This window comes from Silene latifolia, chromosome 11 (assembly GCF_048544455.1).
Source record: "Silene latifolia isolate original U9 population chromosome 11, ASM4854445v1, whole genome shotgun sequence".
In the NCBI taxonomy this organism is placed as follows: domain Eukaryota; kingdom Viridiplantae; phylum Streptophyta; class Magnoliopsida; order Caryophyllales; family Caryophyllaceae; genus Silene; species Silene latifolia.
This window is the reverse complement of record NC_133536.1, coordinates 26,660,180-26,681,838: the sequence shown is the minus strand read 5'-3', so window position 1 is coordinate 26,681,838 and position 21,659 is coordinate 26,660,180. Positions and strand designations below refer to the sequence as shown.

The 21,659-nt window shown below is 38.3% G+C and overlaps 1 protein-coding gene and 1 long non-coding RNA gene across 2 annotated transcripts; both read left to right on the top strand.

The window, feature by feature from the left end:
* The first annotated feature begins 2,877 nt into the window (after positions 1-2,877).
* Positions 2,878-8,844, top strand: LOC141611442 (uncharacterized). Its single transcript, XR_012528618.1, has 2 exons — positions 2,878-3,384; positions 8,258-8,844. It is a non-coding gene; the product is annotated as an uncharacterized LOC141611442 (long non-coding RNA).
* Positions 8,845-9,909: 1,065 nt separating this feature from the next.
* LOC141613141 (uncharacterized) lies at positions 9,910-10,293 on the top strand. Its single transcript, XM_074431877.1, has one exon. It carries the CDS (start codon positions 9,910-9,912, stop codon positions 10,291-10,293), a length of 384 nt encoding a protein of 127 aa, XP_074287978.1.
* Positions 10,294-21,659: the final 11,366 nt, after the last annotated feature.

The following is a 21,659-nucleotide window of genomic DNA, read 5'->3' as shown; positions in this document are numbered from 1 at the left end:
GGTTGTGCATGTTGTAGTATAATTGGAAGTAAAGTGTTGATGTAGCATAAAGGATGGATTTGTTTTGTGGTTGATATTTTTAAAAGGTCATGGCCGTGCTTGTAGTAGTTCGATGTTTAGGAATGGGAGAATACTTTGATAGAGTTGACAGTTGGATGATGATGTTTATGAGTTCGATGGTGTTGACAGGTGGATGATGATGTTTATGAGCGTGAGGAAACTTCGAGGACGAAGTTCCTTTTAAGGGTGGTAGAATGTAATATTCCGTTTGATGTTTATGAGTGTATTGATATTGGATTTGCTAGTGGATAATGTGTTAGTGAGACGGAGCTAGCAGCGTTGGTGGAAGGTATTCGATAGTGTATGAAGTTAATGTAGAGAGGCTATGATGTAGTTGATACCGTATCGGGAGTCGTGTTGTGGAGGTAGGCATAGTTGGTGGAGTTGGTGTTAAGAGTTCATGTTTTATAGGTTGGAGTTTTGTTTTGAGTTCTTAGTTATGTTGTTGTGTCTTGATCGAGTTAGTATGTTTGTTTTGAGTATGGATTGAACTTCGGGGACGAAGTTCTTTTTAAGGAGGGAAGACTGTAATACTACGGTTTTCTGTGTCTTTGGGTACTCTATCGAGTGGGACTTACTCTGTCGAGTAAGTAAGTTTTTACGCAAAACAGTAGCTGACCTGATGGGTACTCGATCGAGTACGTGTGACACTCGATCGAGTAAGGGGCACTCGATCGAGTAAGTCACTTACTCGATCGAGTAAGTGAGTTTTTACGGGTTGTTTGTCGGGTTTTGATAGCAACGCGAGAAGGTTATAAAAATATATTTCAGCATTTGTTTTCACTCTTACTTCATTATAAGTTTCACAAAAGAGAAAACAAGGTTACGTAGTTCTCCTCTCTCATATTGCTATCAAGTCCTATGGGCTGGAGTCGTCTGATCATTGAGTTTTTTACGCCGTTGAGACCGACGCATTGTGGGTAAGATCCTAGTATAGTTTTTATATCGTTTCATTGATTTTAGTTGAAACCCCAATTGGGTAATTTGGGGGTTTTGGGGAGTATTGTTGATGTTAGATTGTGATTGTATGATTGTATGTTTGATAGGAAGTAATTTCATTGAAGGACGATGTTGATTAGCTGATTGTGACGATATTGGTGATTGCTGTTCCACGTAGGGTTTCTCTACTCAGTATTGGCTACATAATGTGTTGTAATTGTTGTTGCGATTATTGGTTAATTATATTGTTGGTTGATCTTGACGGTTGTAGGCTGTATATTGTTGATTGGTTTGTATCTGTCTGTGATATTCGGGGCGCATCCCTAGCTGAGTGGAGTCACTTGCGGGAGTGGCTTCACGCCCTTGATTCTCCCTCTGTGGAACCCGTCACAGAGGGGATGTGCACATTAATGAACTTGGGTTTATCGCTCAATGGAGATGAGCGGGGATTTGGTGGGTACGGCTGCGGTCCCCCACTGGCGGCGTGGAGTACTTGTTGTGATGGGTACTCTGGCAGGACTACATACTTTAGTGTGTAGTTAGTTGTGTGGAGTTTGGAGATGGAGACTGAGGATTTGTGTGAACTGCTTGAGCTATTTATGACGTTGTTTCTTTGTGGCATTTGTTTTTATTTAATCAGTACTGTCCCCGTTTAAATGTTTTAAAAACTGTGATGATCCTTTCGGGGGTGGTGAATAGTTATTGAGCAGGTATGAGACGATGCGTATGGGATAGCTGGGATGAGTCACCACGTTGCAGTTTAGAAGTTTTCCGCTGTGACAGATACTTTTATAGTTTTGATAGTAGACAATTTGAGAACGTTGTATTTCATTTAAACAGTTTTGGCATTGGCATGTAATCACTTAAACTTTATTACTATTTAAGTATGTTTCCTTATTGTCTTTTGATTATCATTGCCTCGGGAAACCGAGATGGTGACGTTCTCATACCTTAAGTGGTCCTGGTAAGGCACTTGGAGTATGGAGGTGTCACAAAGGTCAAGTTCGATATCATTCGCACCTTGCCTTATCCTACTAATGTGTGTGAAGTAAGATCTTTCTTAGGTCATGCCGGCTTCTATCGGCGTTTCATCAAGGACTTTTCCAAGATTTCCGCCCCTTTGTGCAAGCTTCTTCCAAAGGAAAGTGAATTTATTATGATTGAAGAATGCAAGAAAGCTTTTGATACACTCAAAGAGAGTTGGCAACATTTCAAAACGAGGAGAAATGCCACAAACCCCGATGATCTATTGTTAGATATTCTATGTGTGGGGCATTGACTTCATGGGACCATTCCCCACATCTTGTGGTTACATTTACATCCTTTTGGTGGTGGACTACGTCTCCAAGTGGGTGGAGGCTAAGGCCATCAAGACCGATGATGCAAAGGTGGTTGGAGAATTCATCAAAACCAACATCTTCTCTCGATTTGGTTTTCCTAAACCTTTGATAAGTGACTGTGGAACTCATTTTTGCAACAAGGCTATTGGAGCTTTACTCAAAAATTATGGTGTAATTCATAAGGTATCTACGGCCTATCACCCTCAAACTAATGGCCAAGCCTAGGTTTCTAATAGGGAGATCAAGGCTATCCTTGAGAAGACGGTGAATCCCGATCGCAAGGATTGGAGTTTGAGATTGGATGATGCTTTGTGGGCATATCGCACGTCCTACAAAACACCAATAGGGATGTCCCCTTACCGCTTACTGATAACTCGATATTTTACCTTTTTTTAAACCCATATTTTATCTCTTATTTAGTCGAATTAATAACCCGAGTTGACTTTTTTCACTCATTTTAGTATTAAAAAGAGTGGTTAGTCATTTAATTTTAAATAATGAAATTATATATTATTTTTGGATGTGGGTACTACTTTCGTCTTTTTGTTTTATAGGTACCAAGTCCAAGTAAGAAAAACGGTCCAGACGAAATAAAAATATGAGACAAATGAAGACTTGGGCCATCATTTATTCACCATGGCCCGTTACATTTCTGTTTTCTCGGCCTAAGCTACTTTGTTGGGCCAATCCACATTATTCTCTTACTATTGGATAAGACTCCAATTGCAAAAGGGAGGGAGTGCTGACATTTTGGGGGACAAAAAAGAAAAGACGAGAAAACGGAAGCAAGCTTGTCACGTGATAAAAAAAGGGCAGTTCTTTCATTTTTTAGAGAAAGCCGTCATTTGTTTTGGTTCGGGGCAGAGAGCACGAAAGAGAGGGGAGAGCCCCCATTTTCAGATTTTATTTAGGGTTTAGGACAATTTCTCTCTATAAATCTCTCTTTAAATTAATTAGAAATAGTTTAATTAGAGTTCAAGATTTGATCTTTTGGATTGTGTAAGACTAATTCTACCTTATTTATGCACTTTCCTTTCCATTGTTGGTATAAATTTCTTCCCTCTTTCATTACTTGTTCTTGTTTTATCAATAATTGATTTCATAGATTTAATGTTTAATTTGATTAAAGTTTTAATCTTTACTCTCTTGTTATGTTTAGTGTTATTGTTATTTGTTTAATTTGGTCTAGTTTAGTTTAGTTTACTAAAGTTTTCTTCTTTATTGCTCTTACCATGTTTAATGTTAATTTATTTATGTTTAGTCATTAGATTAGTTAAAGTTTCAATCTTTATCACTTTATTTTGTTTAATGTTATGTTTAGAGTAATTATAAATGTATTTAGTGTTAGATTAGTAATGATTAGTGAGTAGTATTTTCACTAGGGTTTGATTAATCCTTAACATGTCATGTTTACATAATTAAATCCCATTTTGATTAGTTGTTGGGTAATTAGTTTTGATTAATTAAAGGATTTGACTTGTAATGTTTTATTTGGGATTGTTGTTGACTTTTGACCCTTGACCGTCAACGGGAGTTGGCTAGGTTGGGAGTCGGCTCACCTCACTTAAACTAGTTGCCAACTTGAGTTGAACCCGGGAGGGAGAACTTGAGAAGGGTGCCTTTAATTTTTGGTTTGAAATCGACCCTTGGGAGAGGGAGTGGGATGACCGGGAAGATAACGTGGGCTTATTGACCTTAACTTAGAATAAGGGAGTCCGAGTCACGAACCCGAGAGGGAGGTGAGTCGGGATTGCTAGTGTCCTATTATGAGTCCGGGAGGGAGTTAATAGGCGAATTAGAGACGTTTCCCCCCTAACTATACCCACTGACTTGTTAACGGGATTTATGAGTGTAAATATGGTGTGTTGGAGGAGAAATCGGACCCTAGCCTTTCCTTTATTGTTTAAGACCTTTGCTATTTCGATTACTTGTTTATTTTATTTTAGTTGTCTTAGTTAGTTATTAATTAACTAGTTTAAAACCAATTTCATGATTCACGTAGCTAACTCATAATTTGAGACAAAACTAATACTCAAACTTGATCTCCCTGTGGTTCGACCTCGACTACCCTTACTAGTTGAGTTAAATTGTTTGATCGGGTACGACGACCTCTACCCCGTTATCAAAATGGCGCCGTTGCCGGGGAGATTAACGGATTGATATTAGTTGAGTTTTAGATTTGTTAGGCTACGTATTTGTTACTTGAAACTTGTTGCATGTTACTTAAGTGTCGCATTACTTGTTTTCTTGTGACTTGTCTCTTATTTGTCACTTCTTTGAGCACACTTGGCAATGTCTTGCATACGCGATTATTGTAGACCAAACCTTACTCATATTAACCGACCTATTAATATTGGGGTGGTGGAAGTTGATTATGAGTTTGATATAGGTCTTATTGAGTTGATTCGGCAAGATGTCTTTTGTGGTTTAGATAGTGATGAAGCAATTGACCATTTAGAGACTTTTGAGGCAAATTGTGACCTTGTTAAGAAGGAGGGATTATTGGACCAAACCATTAAACTCTTACTTTTTCCCTTTAGGCTTAAGGGTGAAGCTAAGAGATGGTTACGCTTACACCCTTCTAGTACCTTTTGCACTTGGGATGACTTAGCTCAAGCCTTTTTAAACAAGTTTTACCCTCCCTCTAAAACCGCCTTTAGGAAACGTGAAATTTATAATTTCCAACAAGGTGAGTTTGAGACTTTGAGTGAGACTTGGGATAGGTTTAAGGGTTTGTTGAGAGCTTGTCCCCACCATGGTATTTCACCTTGCCAATTCATGCTTATTTTTTTGATAATTTGCTTCCTTCTCTTAAAAACTTTGTGACTATATCATCCGGAGTTGGGGCATTTGATAAGTTAAGTGTTGATAAGGCTAAGGATTTAATTGAGAACATGGCTCGTGTTGATGAGGATCGGAATTCTATTTTGGCTACATTTAAGAGAGGACCACGAAGTAGTGTTAAACGTAATGATTATTCTTTGTTTGATGCTATAAGTGGAAATGTGGACTTCTCTTCTCCTATGGATGTGCCTTATGTTCATGATCACCATGTTCCTCCTTCCCCCATGGATGTGGAATCTATGCATGAGTTAACATTGTCTTATGAATCTTGTGGTGATGACCCTAATGCTTGCCTTTCTTATGTATCTCCACCACTTGTGAATTTGAAATTTAATGATGATGATGATGATGATGATTGGTTGAATGAGCCAAATAATGTTCTTAGTGAAAGTTTTGAGGAATTAGGTTTGTGTGAGTTTGAGAGAGTATCTTTTGAGGTGGACCATGAGGTAGTGGAGAAGGAGTTGATTAAAGAATGTGTTGAGGAGCCTATTTTGGAGAAATTTGATGTTTTCCTCCTTGTTGATGATAAATTCCTTGAACCCATTGATTCTTTAGACCTCATTTCTCTTACCCCTTTGCTTGAGATCATGATTGTTGATGAGGAGTATGAAGCTCCTATATTTGATAAAGCTTACATGGGTGAATTGTTTGAAACCTCTCTTCTTGATAAATTTAATGAATATGATGTGTCATTTAATCTCTTTGAGGATCATGTGTTTGAAAAAGTTAAGAAAGTAAGAGTGAGGGACAAGGTGACTAATCGAGTCTCCTATGTTGTTGATTGTCCCTTAGTTGTTGGTTTTGATCATTCTCCTCCAATGAAGGAGGAAATATTTTATGTGGTTGAGTTTGAAAATGATGAGGAGAATGATCAAAACCAAGAAATTTGGAAAGATTTGAGCTTCTTTAACAAGATAAAGGGAATGAGTGGCCTTGGCCATAGATTGTGGGATCCCGGCTAGTTAATGGATCCACTTGTAGGTTTGGCGGTTTCCTTAAAACCGCGCTTCTTGGGAGGCCACCCAAGCTTTCTGTTTATTTTCTTTTTCTTTTTGAAAAATTTTCCGAAAACACAAAAACATGTTTTACCTTTCTTATTTCCTTCCTACACTTGGTCCATTGAGGACAATGTACATTTTAAGTGTGGGGAGGAGATTTATTCCTAAAAATACAAAAAAAAAGATTGAAAATTTTCAAAAATTACAAAAACACGCTTTAATTTATTTGTATTCCCTTATGTAAAAGAATAAGTGTGGGGAGGAAACTTTCCATACATGTCTTGTATATATTGTTGTGTGTGAAATAAAGTGTATAGGTACATTTGGATCATCGGAGGCATAAGCTAAGGAGTTAGAAGACGCTTGGTATAATCGTTCCTATCTCTTCTCCTTTCTCCCTCTCTTTTCTCTTATTTATAATTGAGGAGGTTGGGCTTTGTATGTTGAGGAGGATGTTCCAATTTTGGAACTTGGTGATGTGTGCCTATGTGTTGCTAGGGTTAGATTGCATTAGTTTACTTTGCATATAGTTTGATAGTTGCACTTGGACTATAACATGTATATACTAGTTGCATCCATGGCATATAGTTGCATTAAGGGAAATGTTTTGGAAAAGTGCCTAATTGGGAATTTTGACAAGAGCGTTTAAGGCCGCTACGTACAAATACCTTTTCAACTTAAAACTTTGCCTACTATAATGGATTTAAAACACCCTAGGTTGTGTCATACTAGTGTCTTTTGACCCATGACCCAAAGCCTAGTCAAGGGTTTGCATGTGAGTCACCTATCCAACCCCGTGATGCGATGTGGACTTGGTTAACTTGTCTTGGTGACCTTGATTGACTTGGCGGTATGACAACCAAAAAAATATTTGAATAAGTTTAAAGTGCTCATTTAAAAGATTTTGTGATGTGGAAATTTTTTAAATGTCAATGAAACCTCAAAGTGTGTTGAAATGTTCAAATTTTGTGAAGTTAGTTGTTTTGATGGAGGCGTACCACTTCGATGTGCTTTGGAGAGGGATCCATTGAATTGGGCCCCCACACGGTTGTGAATTCAACCGCCCAAAGACAGAGTGACTATCACCCCGAAAAGCTATTGTCTAGAGGTTAACCGGTTGCCTAATAAGCGATTGGCGAAAACAAAGGACATTAGCAAGGAAGGGACAAACCCCATCTTAAAGTTTTGAAATGTGAAATGCGGAAGTTGAAATGAGGTCAAATTTTGAATGATAGTCAAATCCACCTTTTTGTACAATGACTTGAGCACTTCATTCCCAAAAAAAAACCTTTTTGTTATGCCACCTTGTCAAGTTTGGGACGATCCATGACCTTTACTTTTGTAAGGATTTCGAGACTTGTCATGTCATATGCCACTAGTTTCACGGGGATCATCATTCCACCCCATCCGATCGCCCTTGACGAAAGCATTTGGAAATTGAGGACGAAAGTAGTCTAGTTTAACACCATTTGGAGGTGATTTGGTTCCATTCTCATAGACTTAGTGGTTTGTTGAACTAGTATTTGTGACGGAATATATGCCCTTATATTTATTCCCTCTTAGTTGACTCCGCCATTTAGATGAGGAAAGTGGCTATTCATTTTGTTGATGCATCCTTATTTGTTTCTTTGTGCCTAATTATTGGATGTGTCTAAGTTTTGTGCAAAACCTTACTTGCCTTGCGAATTTTGTTTTTCCCTCATGAGTGAAATTACGTGAGTTGAAAGGGCGTTGAGTGTGCTAATACTCATTCGGATATTATAGTAGAATAATTAAGTGACGCTTATATTGTGCATTCGCTTTAAGATTAGAGTCACCACTTGTGTTGCTTTTTTATCTTACTTGAGCTTACTCGAGGACGAGTACGAGATAAGTGTGGGGAGATTTGATAACTCGATATTTTACCTTTTTTTAAACCCATATTTGATCTCTTGTTTAGTCGAATTAATAACCCGAGTTGACTTTTTTCACTCATTTTAGTATTAAAAAGAGTGGTTAGTCATTTAATTTTAAATAATGAAATTATATATTATTTTTGGATGTGGGTACTACTTTCGTCTTTTTGTTTTATAGGTACCAAGTGCAAGTAAGAAAAACGGTCCAGACGAAATAAAAATATGAGACAAATGAAGACTTGGGCCATCATTTATTCACCATGGCCCGTTACATTTCTGTTTTCTCGGCCTAAGCTACTTTGTTGGGCCAATCCACATTATTCTCTTACTATTGGATAAGACTCCAATTGCAAAAGGGAGGGAGTGCTGACATTTTGGGGGACAAAAAAGAAAAGACGAGAAAACGGAAGCAAGCTTGTCACGTGATAAAAAAAGGGCAGCTCTTTCATTTTTTAGAGAAAGCCGTCATTTGTTTTGGTTCGGGGCAGAGAGCACGAAAGAGAGGGGAGAGCCCCCATTTTCAGATTTTATTTAGGGTTTAGGACAATTTCTCTCTATAAATCTCTCTTTAAATTAATTAGAAATAGTTTAATTAGAGTTCAAGATTTGATCTTTTGGGTTGTGTAAGACTAATTCTACCTTATTTATGCACTTTCCTTTCCATTGTTGGTATAAATTTCTTCCCTCTTTCATTACTTGTTCTTGTTTTATCAATAATTGATTTCATAGATTTAATGTTTAATTTGATTAAAGTTTTAATCTTTACTCTCTTGTTATGTTTAGTGTTATTGTTATTTGTTTAATTTGGTCTAGTTTAGTTTAGTTTACTAAAGTTTTCTTCTTTATTGCTCTTACCATGTTTAATGTTAATTTATTTATGTTTAGTCATTAGATTAGTTAAAGTTTCAATCTTTATCACTTTATTTTGTTTAATGTTATGTTTAGAGTAATTATAAATGTATTTAGTGTTAGATTAGTAATGATTAGTGAGTAGTATTTTCACTAGGGTTTGATTAATCCCTAACATGCCATGTTTACATAATTAAATCCCATTTTGATTAGTTGTTGGGTAATTAGTTTTGATTAATTAAAGGATTTGACTTGTAATGTTTTATTTGGGATTGTTGTTGACTTTTGACCCTTGACCGTCAACGGGAGTTGGCTAGGTTGGGAGTCGGCTCACCTCACTTAAACTAGTTGCCAACTTGAGTTGAACCCGGGAGGGAGAACTTGAGAAGGGTGCCTTTAATTTTTGGTTTGAAATCGACCCTTGGGAGAGGGAGTGAGATGACCGGGAAGATAACGTGGGCTTATTGACCTTAACTTAGAATAAGGGAGTCCGAGTCACGAACCCGAGAGGGAGGTGAGTCGGGATTGCTAGTGTCCTATTATGAGTCCGGGAGGGAGTTAATAGGCGAATTAGAGACGTTTCCCCCCTAACTATACCCACTGACTTGTTAACGGGATTTATGAGTGTAAATATGGTGTGTTGGAGAAGAAATCGGACCCTAGCCTTTCCTTTATTGTTTAAGACCTTTGCTATTTCGATTACTTGTTTATTTTATTTTAGTTGTCTTAGTTAGTTATTAATTAACTAGTTTAAAACCAATTTCATGATTCACGTAGCTAACTCATAATCTGAGACAAAACTAATACTCAAACTTGATCTCCCTGTGGTTCGACCTCGACTACCCTTACTAGTTGAGTTAAATTTTTGATCGGGTACGACGACCTCTACCCCGTTATCACTTAATTTTTGGGAAACCATGTCACTTACCCGTGGAGCTTGAGCATCGGGCTTATTGGGCGGTCAAATCGTTCAATTTGCAAATGAATGAAGTGGGCCTTCATAGGAAACTGCAACTCCAAGAATTGGAGGAAATTCGAAATGATTCTTATGAGAGTGCGTTGGTTTACAAGGCAAAGACAAGAGCATGGCATGACAATATGATTTCAAGAAGAGTATTTCAACTCGGGGAGAAAGTCTTGCTTTTCCAAAATCGTCTTCGACTTTTCTCGGGAAAATTGCGCTCTAGATGGATGGGACCATATGAGGTGGTGAAAGTTTTTCCACATGGAGCAATAGAGATCAAGTGTTTAAAGACCGGGAAAGTCTTGAAAGTGAATGGACAACGACTTAAACATTATTATGAAGGCATTGAAGCGGGTGAAGTGGAAACACTACATCTTATTGACCCCATTTACAAGGCTTAATGGAAAGTGCAATCTTGTCGAGCCATCGACGTTAAATAAACGGCAAACCTTTGTAAATAGTTCTTTCCCTTGCATATTTACATTTCGCTTTGCATTTTAATTCCGTAATTGCATTTTTGAATTAATTTCCTTCTAATTTAATATTGCATGCATTTTAAATTACCGTTCATGTCATTTTAAAGTAGGCTAATGTGTGTTTGAGTGTGGAGGTTTCTAACTTAAGGTGAATACATGAAGAATGGGAGCATGCGAGCTAAAAAAATCAGCCAAGAATGGAAGGATTGGAGATGAGGAAGACACGAGTTCAACACCCAGGGCGCACCGTGCGCCTTCCCCTTAAACACTCGTCCAAATTAAAATACAACCCGACATACCCTCATTTTTCCCCATTTCTTCAATTGTTCATCTTCCCTAACTCAAAAACCCAAATCCAATTCTCCCAACTCCCTCAAATCTTAATCAATTTCAACAAAATCAAGTGCAAAATCATCATTAATCATCAACAAGTTCATTTCCACTACAATTTTCGCGAGCAAGGTACTGAAATTCGTCGTTTGGTGCCGCAAGATTGAACTTAGGGTTTCGAAATTCATCAATTTCGGTGAAGATTTTTGGGTTTTTATTGGGTTAAGGGACTTATTTGGGCATTCTTGCATCAATTTCCGCATCAAACAACTACAAGGATCAAAGGGAGGTATAACACCTTATTCTTATCCTTGTCCATTTATAGTTCGAAAAAAATCAAAACTCTTGCATAATTTCGTTTTTTTTTTTTTTTGCTTTTAATTGTTGTTGTTAATTGTCCTTAGCCATTTTCTAAACTTGTGGGGTGATTTTTCCTTAGCAAATAGTTAGTAAACACTACATTCAAGTAGTGCCTACCAAGTGTTTGTTGAAAGTCCCCACCCAAATTTTTTTCCAAAAACTTGTGCTTTCTGAGAATTCTGAGTTATTATGGGGAAAGACCAAGGAAACCGCGGCTTCTTCATCAAAGGGGAAGAAGAGAGCCGCCCCTTCTCAACCAACCCAAGAGTACTTAGGCTGGGAGGCATTGTCGGGCACGACCCTTACCAATTTCAAAAAAACTTGATGCTAAGTCCTCGGTTGTGACCACTAGGTTTCTTTATTCTTATACTCTTGAAGAATTGGGTATGTTGCCAATGACTAGACTTTTATTGGAGAATGTGGGTTTAGATACTTGCATTGATGAGAAAATTGTCACAAGGAGGAGCACCACACTTGAATTCCTTGCCTCCTTAGAAAAGGTCACATTGGGAAGGGATAAAGTTCCGGGAATCAAATTCCGGGCTTGTAAGACACTTCACACCATGAGTTTTGACCAAATACGACAAGCCCTTCACATCACTAAACTCTCTGAGCCCGTACCCATTGACCTAGCTGCAGTGAGTGCTTTTTGGCTCGCTATCACCGGCGATGCAAGAGACAAAAATAGCAAGAAAACCAACCTTTCCCACCCCGTACTTCAGACCGTGAGTCGGCACATAAACATGAACTACCTTGTGCAAACCGAACCCACAAAAATGAACGAAAAAAATTTGGGTTGTTTATGGGCAATGACTCCGGAAGGGAGTTGGATACCAGATTGGGCCGGGTTATTCATTGATGGATGTTTGGAACTTCAACATCGTCCCACGGACACCATCTATATTGGTGGGATGATTGAGAAGTTAGTGTGTGCATTGGAGGTCCTCCTTGAGGAGGGCACTTCGGCTCTCGTGGGGAATAGTTGGATGGATCACCGATGTTTCAAGGGAATGGGTATGCTTGCGGTTGTCGAAGAACACCCCCTCCGAGTCATATGGAAAATGGCTGGAGGCTCTAACGCCAAGAACTACATGTACCTTCCCCGTCCCCATGACTCTCCTTTGGGGTGGGGGAGAGCCGCCGATTTCTACATGCTCCCGAATGATGAGTTTGCAAACTTATGGATTGACTGAGCTTATCTTGTCCAAGCAGAGGAAGTGCGTGAAGGTGGCCAACAACAAGGTGGGGTGGAATTTCCCCATGTTGGTGGCCCTTCTTTTGACCAACCAATGCCCGATGTACAACAAGATCAATAACAACACCCACCACCTCCATTTTCTTCCTTTCAACCGAAATGCCTTTTGATTTTCATCAATGGAGAATAGGGGTTGATTCTCAATCGACCACCATTCATCAAAATGTCAACCAAGTGAGGGAGGAGGCCAATACAAGGTGGAACATCCTAGAACAACGCCACCAACATTATCAAGAGGACATGGAAGAACAACGCTTTGTCCAAAATGCTAACTATGACATGTTGGTGGCTCTCAACAATTTTCACATTCAAGGCTTTCCTAACATTTATCATGGCTATAATCAAGCTCGCGTGAATAAAAACAATGCCACCATGGCACGGTTTTCATTCCGAAGACAAGGAAGAAGAGGAGGAGGGCACCCGTGGGGGTGCCTCTAGTTCACATTCTTGAGATAAGATTGGGTGCTCACTTCCACTTTGAAGACAAAGTGAAGAGCTAAGTGTGGGGTGGGCATGAGTTGGTAAATTGTAACATATTGTAATATATTTCAATTCACATCATGCATTGTATTTCATTTCAAAAAAAATGGAAAAAAAAAGAGAGAAAAGAAAAACCCGGCTAGGATGAAAACCCGAAAGGGCATCCTAGGCAAAAATGGGAAAGTGGCCGAGGTCAGAGTGAAAACCCCAAAGGGCACTCCGGGCAAAATGAAAAAATGAGTGCGAGCCACGTGAGATAGAGTGAGGAAATATGCTAAACCGAAAACCCGCAAGGACGGGCGGTTTAGGCAAAATGAGAGATTTAGGCAAAATGAAAAATGATCGAAACTCTCAAGTCTTGTCACATAATTTTACTATTTTCTACATGTGTTGGTGACATAAGTGGAAGTGTTAAGGAAGGCCGGAAGAGTAGGCTAGTGGTGTGCCAAGATTAGAAGAGGGGTTGTGGAAGCTTACTTTGATACTAATGCTTGGCATACTTGTTGTTTGGAGTGGGACTTGTTAGGCTTGGCTTATGGATGATTGTTGGTGATTAGTTGAGTGATCACTTGTTGTTTTGAATTGTTGAGATGAGGAGGAATTGAGGTTGCCTACATGTTGAGCAGCTCAACTTGAGCTAGGAGATGCTTAGAATGAATATGGTAACCTTGTTTTGAACCAAGTGGAGTTATAAGGGGGATTAATAAGGAGAGTGGTGATGAGTTGTGAGTGAATTGTGAAAATTGTATTGGTGGATTTAGGAACATTATTAAAAGAGGGAAGGTATAAGGAGGGCGTATGAGAGAAGAGCGACTCTTTATGGAGGATTTGGGTCACTTGTCTTATTTAGGAACATGTTGTGATGTACTAGTGACCATGAAGCGATATGAAGAGGGAAGGTATAAGAAGGTAGGGGTGCGAGAGAAGAGGGCATGTCCATGTGAGTTTCCCCGTGCTTTTCTTATGAGTCTTTACATTGATGATTTGGTTTTTGATAGTTTGCTCGGGACGAGCAAAGGCTCAAGTGTGGGGTGGTTGATAAGCTCATATTTACCATCCATTTACCGTGTTTTATGCATAATAAGCGACACTAGGAAGCGATTTTGCTTGACTTATCTCTTTATTAACCAATTTCGAGTGTAAAGTTGTTATGGAGGTTTTGATCGTGCTTTGGAGGAAGCTCGGGGTGGTTCTAAGTCACAAGTGAAGCATGGAAGCAAGCTACAAGAGAACAAGGGAAGAACCATCCAAGATAAGAAGCAAAGGAAAAAGTTAAAGAGGAAATCCAGCACACTGGGAGCACCGTGCGCCCTTCTTTATGCCATTGGGCGCACCGTGCGCCCTACCTGGGTTTTACACATTTTGATTACGGGCTCCTTTCAACTTAAGCCCATCATTTCCTCTTTAACCTAGGACTATATATAGATGAATACCATTAGGGATTCATCATCTGAGGCTTAATTTTGTTAATCAAGTTGTAATTGAAGAATTATCATCTAATTTGGGTTGGAGATCTATTATGGAGAACTAATCTCCTCTTCTTTATCTAACTCAAAGGTGTAATCTTTGGTTGTAAGACACTCTAATCTTTCCTTAATTTATGTTATTGTTATTAATCTCTTGTGTTTATTGTTTTAAATTTTGGAAACCTTGTTTGATTATATTAATTAAGTGTGATTTCCTTATTACTTAATCTTACCAAGTTCCTTAATTTATTGTTGTTGGGTTTATTAAGTGTGATTTCCTTGTAATCCCATCTTGCAACAACTTGTTATTAGACTAATGAATGTGATTTCTTCTTGGTTTAATTAACATTTAAGAGATTAATTTGTGATTGCTCATTAATTGTGATTTCATTGTGAGTAATTGCACCTATTAGATTTCATTGCTACATCTTCTTGTTATCTACCTAATGTGTGTGATTTCCACTAGGGGAACTAATAAGTTGGGTCAATTACTAAGTGTGATTTCCTTGTGATTGACTTCTAATTAGAGGAATTTGGAGAATTAATCTAACTAATAGGGCAATAACATTGGTTAAAAGGATTGATTGAGTGGTTTTATCAACTAAATTGTCTCACTTTATTGAGTTTGGTTAAGTCTTCCTTAAAATTGATAAATTTTCATCTTATAAATTGATTTCTTGCTTGCTTGTCCCCTTCTTACTACTTTACTTGTCTTAGAATTAGTTTAAATTAGTATTAAGTGTGGCTTATAAATTGTTAATTGGTTGTCTTAAGTAGCGACATTTTAGGCGTGTCAGTGACTGGAACATTTAAGTTCAACGGTTGAATCTTTTGCCAATCAGTTCTGACCAGGGAGTGCTTTGTCCCCTATATTGTCCTACCCATCTCGAATCCAGACTAAAAAGATACTGTAAACCATAAAAGGTAGAATCAACGAAACATCCGAAATCTTAGAGCTGCATGTTTATTTATTATAGATGCAAAATCTTGGTAATCTGAAAATCTCTATAGCAAGAAAATTCCTTGTTTTATTTTTATGTAAAGTTTCCTGAATGTTTACCCCTGTATCTTCCCTGTACGTGTTCACTTTTGCCATCTTTGTCGTCTTTGTTGGATTGCCTTCATCTGATGGTGTTGATGACAGATATAAGATATGCTCTACTGTATTATTTACATGTGGGAAACTAAAAAATGTCGGGTTCCTATTTTGGGAGAGGGCAGGCCTCAATACTGTGGCCACCCGGCGTTGCAGCTTGTGTGTATTGATTATCCAAGTGGTCATTACCCATTTCTGAGAATTGGCCCTAAATACTTGGAAGCTTATAATGTTATTAACATCGCATATTATGGTAATAACATAACCCTTGAACTGCGGGGGGCTCCGGAAAATACTTGTGGTTTTTACGGAAGAGATTTTGGTGACATACTTGAGTTCAGCAAAAGGGTTGAGATGATTAACTTACTTTACAAGTGCAACAACGGGATGGTTCCAAACCGTAGTGATGGCAATGTTACATGCTATGAGAATCATTCCAAATTTTCAGTTTATTATCGTAACAATAATTCAGCCCGAGGGCAATATGCATCTTGCAACTCTGCTGCGACTCCAGTCTTTAGAAAAGAGTTGGATCTTTATAATAAGGGTAATAAAACTATTTATCAGATCTTATACGAGGGGTTTGAAATGAACTATCAGTATTCCTTAGATTGTGTCAAGTGTTATAAGTCTGGTTGTATGTGTGGCTCATCTCCGCCTTCAAATTTTGAGTGCCTCTGCAAACAAGGTAAGCATTTGTTGTATGTACAGAATTACTGTTACCAAACTGCCACTCATACGGGTCATTCAGGGCAGGGAACAAGGCATTTAGGTTGGTTCGTACAGGTTAAGTCATTCATGTCTGAGTCGCCTAGCTTTTGGCCATGTTTATTATAGTTTATTTTTATTTGCTATGTACATAAAATAGTCATTCTGTGTCATTTCTTATCGGATATGTTGGGTTCCTTATGGTTGATGATGACATGCCCATTTGATTTGTGCTATCTTAGTTTACCTTTTCAGGATTAATGATGTAATCAAGCATGGATTAAGAAGTGTTGAAGTTGTTAATCATCCCTTTGTATTGAGTCTTAGTGTCATCTAATGTACAAGCGAGAAAGTAGAGTATCTTAGAGTAATAGAAACAGTCCAGAGGACTGTTACTTTCATTAGTAAACAGCTGCTTGGATTGTTGCCACAATTCGTAAAACTTGAAGCTCTTCTTATCTTTCAAAAACCTTTCACGTGACTCTTATTTTTCAAAGATAAACTTTAGATTTTATTAGGAGTTGGCCTTCAATAAAGAGTGGTTTGAATTATTATTAATTTCAAAATATTTCCTCTTTATGCAAATTCAACCCTTTGGTCTTTTAGAAAACAAGAAATGCTTTTTGCCATATTTGTGTTAACTTGTCATCATGTGACTTGTCTCACATCCTTTGTTTTCTGAATTTGCATGAGCTTTTAAGGATATCTTTCAAACACTCTTTCTCTATTCTTGCCTTTGCAAAAGAGCCCTCTTTGGTGCAAGTTTTGGGTGGTTGCAAATGCCCTTCACATGTGTGGTCTTTGACCCTTCAAAACCCTAGCAACCTCCTCACCCATTTCCTCTATAAAAGGCGAGCCATCCTCCTCATAAAATCCCAAGACTTTTCTGAAATAATTTTCCAACTTTGCAAATTGTTTTTAAAGCTTAAAAATCGAGTGCCTTTGCAAAAACCTTTAAAAGTCTTCAAGTTGTTACAGTCGTGGCTACTGTTACTTTATAATACTAAACTCTCTTGCTTAAGAATTGTTGATCTTGTAAAAGTTGTCCATCTCTATTCTTTGCTAAGAATATGTTAGTGGAAACTTGATCCTATAACATTCTAAGTGTGTTAGTAGAGTTTAGGACGGAGTAGTCTTTAACTCTTGGCAACCGGAGTAGGTTGCGAGTTGGCTTGTCATAAGAACGGAGTAGTTCTTGTACTAGCTTTACAACCGGAGTAGGTTGGTGTCTTTTATTGTAAGGGTCTTTTAGTTGTCGGAGTAGATCACTAAAAGAAACAATAAAAAGGTAGATTGGACGTAGACACTTGAGTTTCTTGCCGAACCAATTCAAAAATCTCGTGTTCAATTGTTTTACTTTATTTCCGCTGCTCTTTTATTATTGTTTGTCGTGCTTTGCTTAAACCTTGAAAGTGATTCATCATACTGTCACATTTGGTCTGCAGTCCGTATTCCACAAACTGAGACAAATAGCTACAGTCCGAACGATTGTTACTTTCATACTTCAGCAAACATTCATCGTGATACTTGTTTAGTCTTTCAATATTATTCAAAGTATCTTCTCATCTCTCTTGTCCCCGTAACTCACTTTAATTCAATAAAGTTGAAGTTATAAATTTTTAAATAGTACCTAATTCACCCCCTCCCGCTCTTAGGTACTTGAATCCATAAACTCAACAGGATCATTTCAAGAGAGATAGTTTCGGCCGGGTCATTTCGAGTTAGGGTCATATCAGGTCTAGCAATTTGATCAAAATGGGGTCAATTTAGGCTTTCGGTTATATACTTATATTGTGCTTAGTTTGTTCATGACGTCCAGTCCGCTAAGTTTCGTAACATTTACTTCTGCTCCTCCATATCAGTGATTTGGTGATTCATCTGTCGTATCTCCGGATGTCCTACGGCAAAATCTATTTGGGATTCCCTTGTACTTGCCTATGAAGGGACGTCCCAAGTAAGAAAACACCGTATTGACCTTCTCATGCAACAATATGAGATGTTTAGAATGTCAAAAGACGAGTCCTTAAATAGTTTCTCTTCACGTTTTTCTTGTATTATTAATGAGCTTAAAAGTCTAGGAAGGAATTTCGAATCCGAGGACATCATTCGAAAAATCCTTCGTAGTCTAACCCCTAAATGGCAACCTAAAGTCACCGCCATAGAGGAAGCTAAAGACTTGTCAACCCTATCTCTTCATGAACTAATGGGATCACTAATGGCTCACGAGTTTAACCTCGATAAGCATTCTAGTGAGTCCTCAAAGGGAAAGAGTCTCGCCCTTACATCCTCTCAAAGTGATGGAGAAGATGAGGAGGAAGACGAGTTTGCTATGTTCACAAGGAATCTAGCCGGGTTGGTCAATGGACAAGGAAACAAAAGGTTCACTAATAATTACTCGAAAAAACGCTTTCCTAAGAAACGACCTAACTCCACCGTGGGATGCTTTAAATGTGGTGATAAAACTCACCAAATCAAAGAATGTCCCAAGTGGGAAGAAATCAAATCAAAGGAAAGAAGAGAAAAGGTTAAGAAGGACTATAAACATAGAGTCATGAGTGCTATTTGGGGAATGTCCGACTCCGAGGAAGATGAGGAACTCATCAAGGAGGAACTTGAGGCTAAAATGTGTCTTACAAATCATGGTAAAGAAAAAGTCTCAAAAACCTCAAAACTTGAACACTTGAGATGCCTCATGGCTAACCCCGATGATTCCGACTCCGATTCCGACAACGAGGTAAATCATCTAAAGGCCAAGGCTAGAACTTACTCCAAAGAGAAAGTATGTAAGCTTCTTGACCAACTTTTTGATAAGTGTCGGTTTCAAAATGATAAACTTGAGGTAATGCAAAATGAGATTGAGGAAATTGCTCAAGAGAACTTTAATCTTAAAAATGAACTGAAAGCAACAGACAGCGTCACTGTCACCTCTGAGGCCTATGATGAAGTTAAAAGAGTCAACAAGTTAAACAAACATTTGACCAAAGAACTTGAGCGTCTTAGGTTGACCCCCACGGATGTCTCTGACCTTGAAAATGTCAACACTACCTTGGTGATGCAAGTTTCCTCACTAACCAAGGAACGTGATGATCTTTTGAAGGACAAAGATGCTCTTGAGAATGAGATCTATGACCTTGTAGTTGAAGTTGTAGACTTAAGAAAGAGTGTCAAGACTGTTGCTTCTGACAAAGATTTAGACAAGTCTAAAGAAAAGATTGAATGTTTGGAAAATGAAAACACGTGTCTTAAGGGTGAGGTTGTTTGTCTCAAGAATGAAATAGAAGTCCTCCATGATAGGCTTACTTTCCTTCAAAAAGGTATGCCCGAATGTAGCACTTCTAGGTCTTCTCCTCATCATAGATCCGATGAAATCGTTGATCTAAACCAAAGACTTGACGAGATGACATCTAAATATGAAGAGTCCAAAGAAAGAATCATATATCTCGTGTCTAAACTCAACAACCACACCCATGACTTCATTATTGAGAAAAGATTGTCCATAGAAAGTGTTAACAATGATGAACTCAAGAGAGAAAAAGAAAAGAATTTGCATCTCCTCTTTAGGGTTAAAGACTTGACCAATGAACTTGTTAATGCTAAAAACATCACTGAAAAATGGGAAGGAAGTCAAACCGTGTTAAACTTCCTCACGAATCAAACCGAGAAGTGTGACAAAGCTGCTGGTTTGGGCTTCAAATGGAACAATGATCGATGTTGCATCCAGAAGCCTAAAACCGATTTTAGAGGAAGGAAATACGTGGGTCTTCCCGAATACATCATTTGCAATTATTGTGGTGACAATGGTCATGTTTTCAATGGATGTACAAAACGGTTTGATGACATTGACAAGAATACCAAAACATTAAAGTAAATGAGCATTAAGAAAGACACCACAAGTTATGTTGATCACAAAAAGGGACCCAAATTCATTTGGGTTCCCAAACTCAAAAACTAATTTTGTGTAGGGCTTGGTGAGAGGCGGCCGCAATTGGTACTTGGATAGTGGATGCTCTCGTCACATGACGGGTGATAGAAGCCAATTCCTCTCACTTAAAGCATATGATGGTGGCACGGTAAGGTTTGGCGACAACAAGAAAGGTGAAGTAATTGGCATTGGAAAAGTTGGTAAGTCATCCTTACTTTGTGTCGACAATGTGCGGCTTATCAAAGGTTTGAAACATAATCTCCTTAGCATCTCTCAACTTTGTGATAAGGGTAATTTTGTAGAATTTAGTGCTAATATGTGTCGAATATTTGATGCCACTACTAATGAACTAATACTCGAAGGAAGACGTGTTAAAGATGTTTACTTAACTAATTTGAACTCTCTATCCGGTCACACCATGTCTTGCATGAGTGTAATCAACAATGATCCTTGGTTATGGCATAAAAGGTTTGGTCATGTTAGTACAAAAACTCTTAATACCTTTAAAAGACTTGACTTAGTTGAAGGCATTCCTAATATAAAGTTTGATTTTGATAAAGTATGTGATGAATGTGCCAGAGGTAAACATGTTAGAAGTTCCTTTAAATCCAAAAGAATTATGAGTACATCTCAACCTTTGCAACTTTTACATATCGACTTGTGTGGACCAATGAGAACTAGAAGTAGAGGTGGTAGTCGTTATGTGTGTGTCATTGTTGATGATTACTCTAGGTTCGTTTGGGCACTCTTCCTAAGCTCTAAGGATGAGACATTTGATGAGTTTCTAATTTGGTTAAGAAAGATTCAAAATAAACTTGGTTTAAAACTTGTTTCAATGAGAACCGATCACGGAACCGAATTTGAAAACTCATCATTTGGTGCTTATTGTGATGACAATGGTGTAGACCATAACTTCTCGGCTCCTAGAACCCCACAACAAAATGGTGTGGTTGAAAGGATGAATAGAACCCTTGAAAGAATGGCTAGAACAATGTTATTATCTAGTAAGTTGCCTAAGAACTTTTGGGCCGAAGCGGTAAATACCGCTTGCTACATTCATAATCGTGTCATGATAAGGAGTATATTGAATAAAACTCCCTATGAATCGCTACGTGGAAGAAAACCCAACATTTTATATTTTAGATGTTTTGGAAGCAAATGTTTTGTTCATAACAATGGTAAAAACAACTTGGGTAAGTTTGATCCACGTAGTGATGAAGGAGTATTTATTGGGTACTCCGACCATAGCAAGGCCTATAAAGTCTACAATAAACGAACCTTGTTGATTGAAGAAAGCATTCATGTCATTTTTGATGAATCTAGTGTGCTTGGACAGGTACAAAACGTGAATGATGATGATGATAGTGATGACGATGAGTTTGAGATTGGTCTTGTTCGAAAGGACTTCGTGTTCGCAGATGAAGAAGCTCCCAGCACTGAATTGCAACAGACACAGAGACTGTCACCTTCAAAGGAGATCAACAACTCAGGGGGAACACGTAGCACCTCTGCTACTGTTTCTTCTCTGGAAGCAACAGACCCAACGACTGTTGCCTCCACCTCCAGAACTGAAGTAACCCAAAACAGTGAGGATGAAGATCCTTCCAGGCCAAAAGAAACAGTCACTGTGACTGATGCTGTTGAGGGGGAACAAGAAACCATTGTTCCAAAGAA

What these genes read in the sequence shown, in the direction of transcription:
- LOC141613141 (XM_074431877.1), top strand. Translation starts at nt 9,910, where the DNA reads ATGAATGAAGTGGGCCTTCATAGGAAACTGCAACTCCAAGAATTGGAG.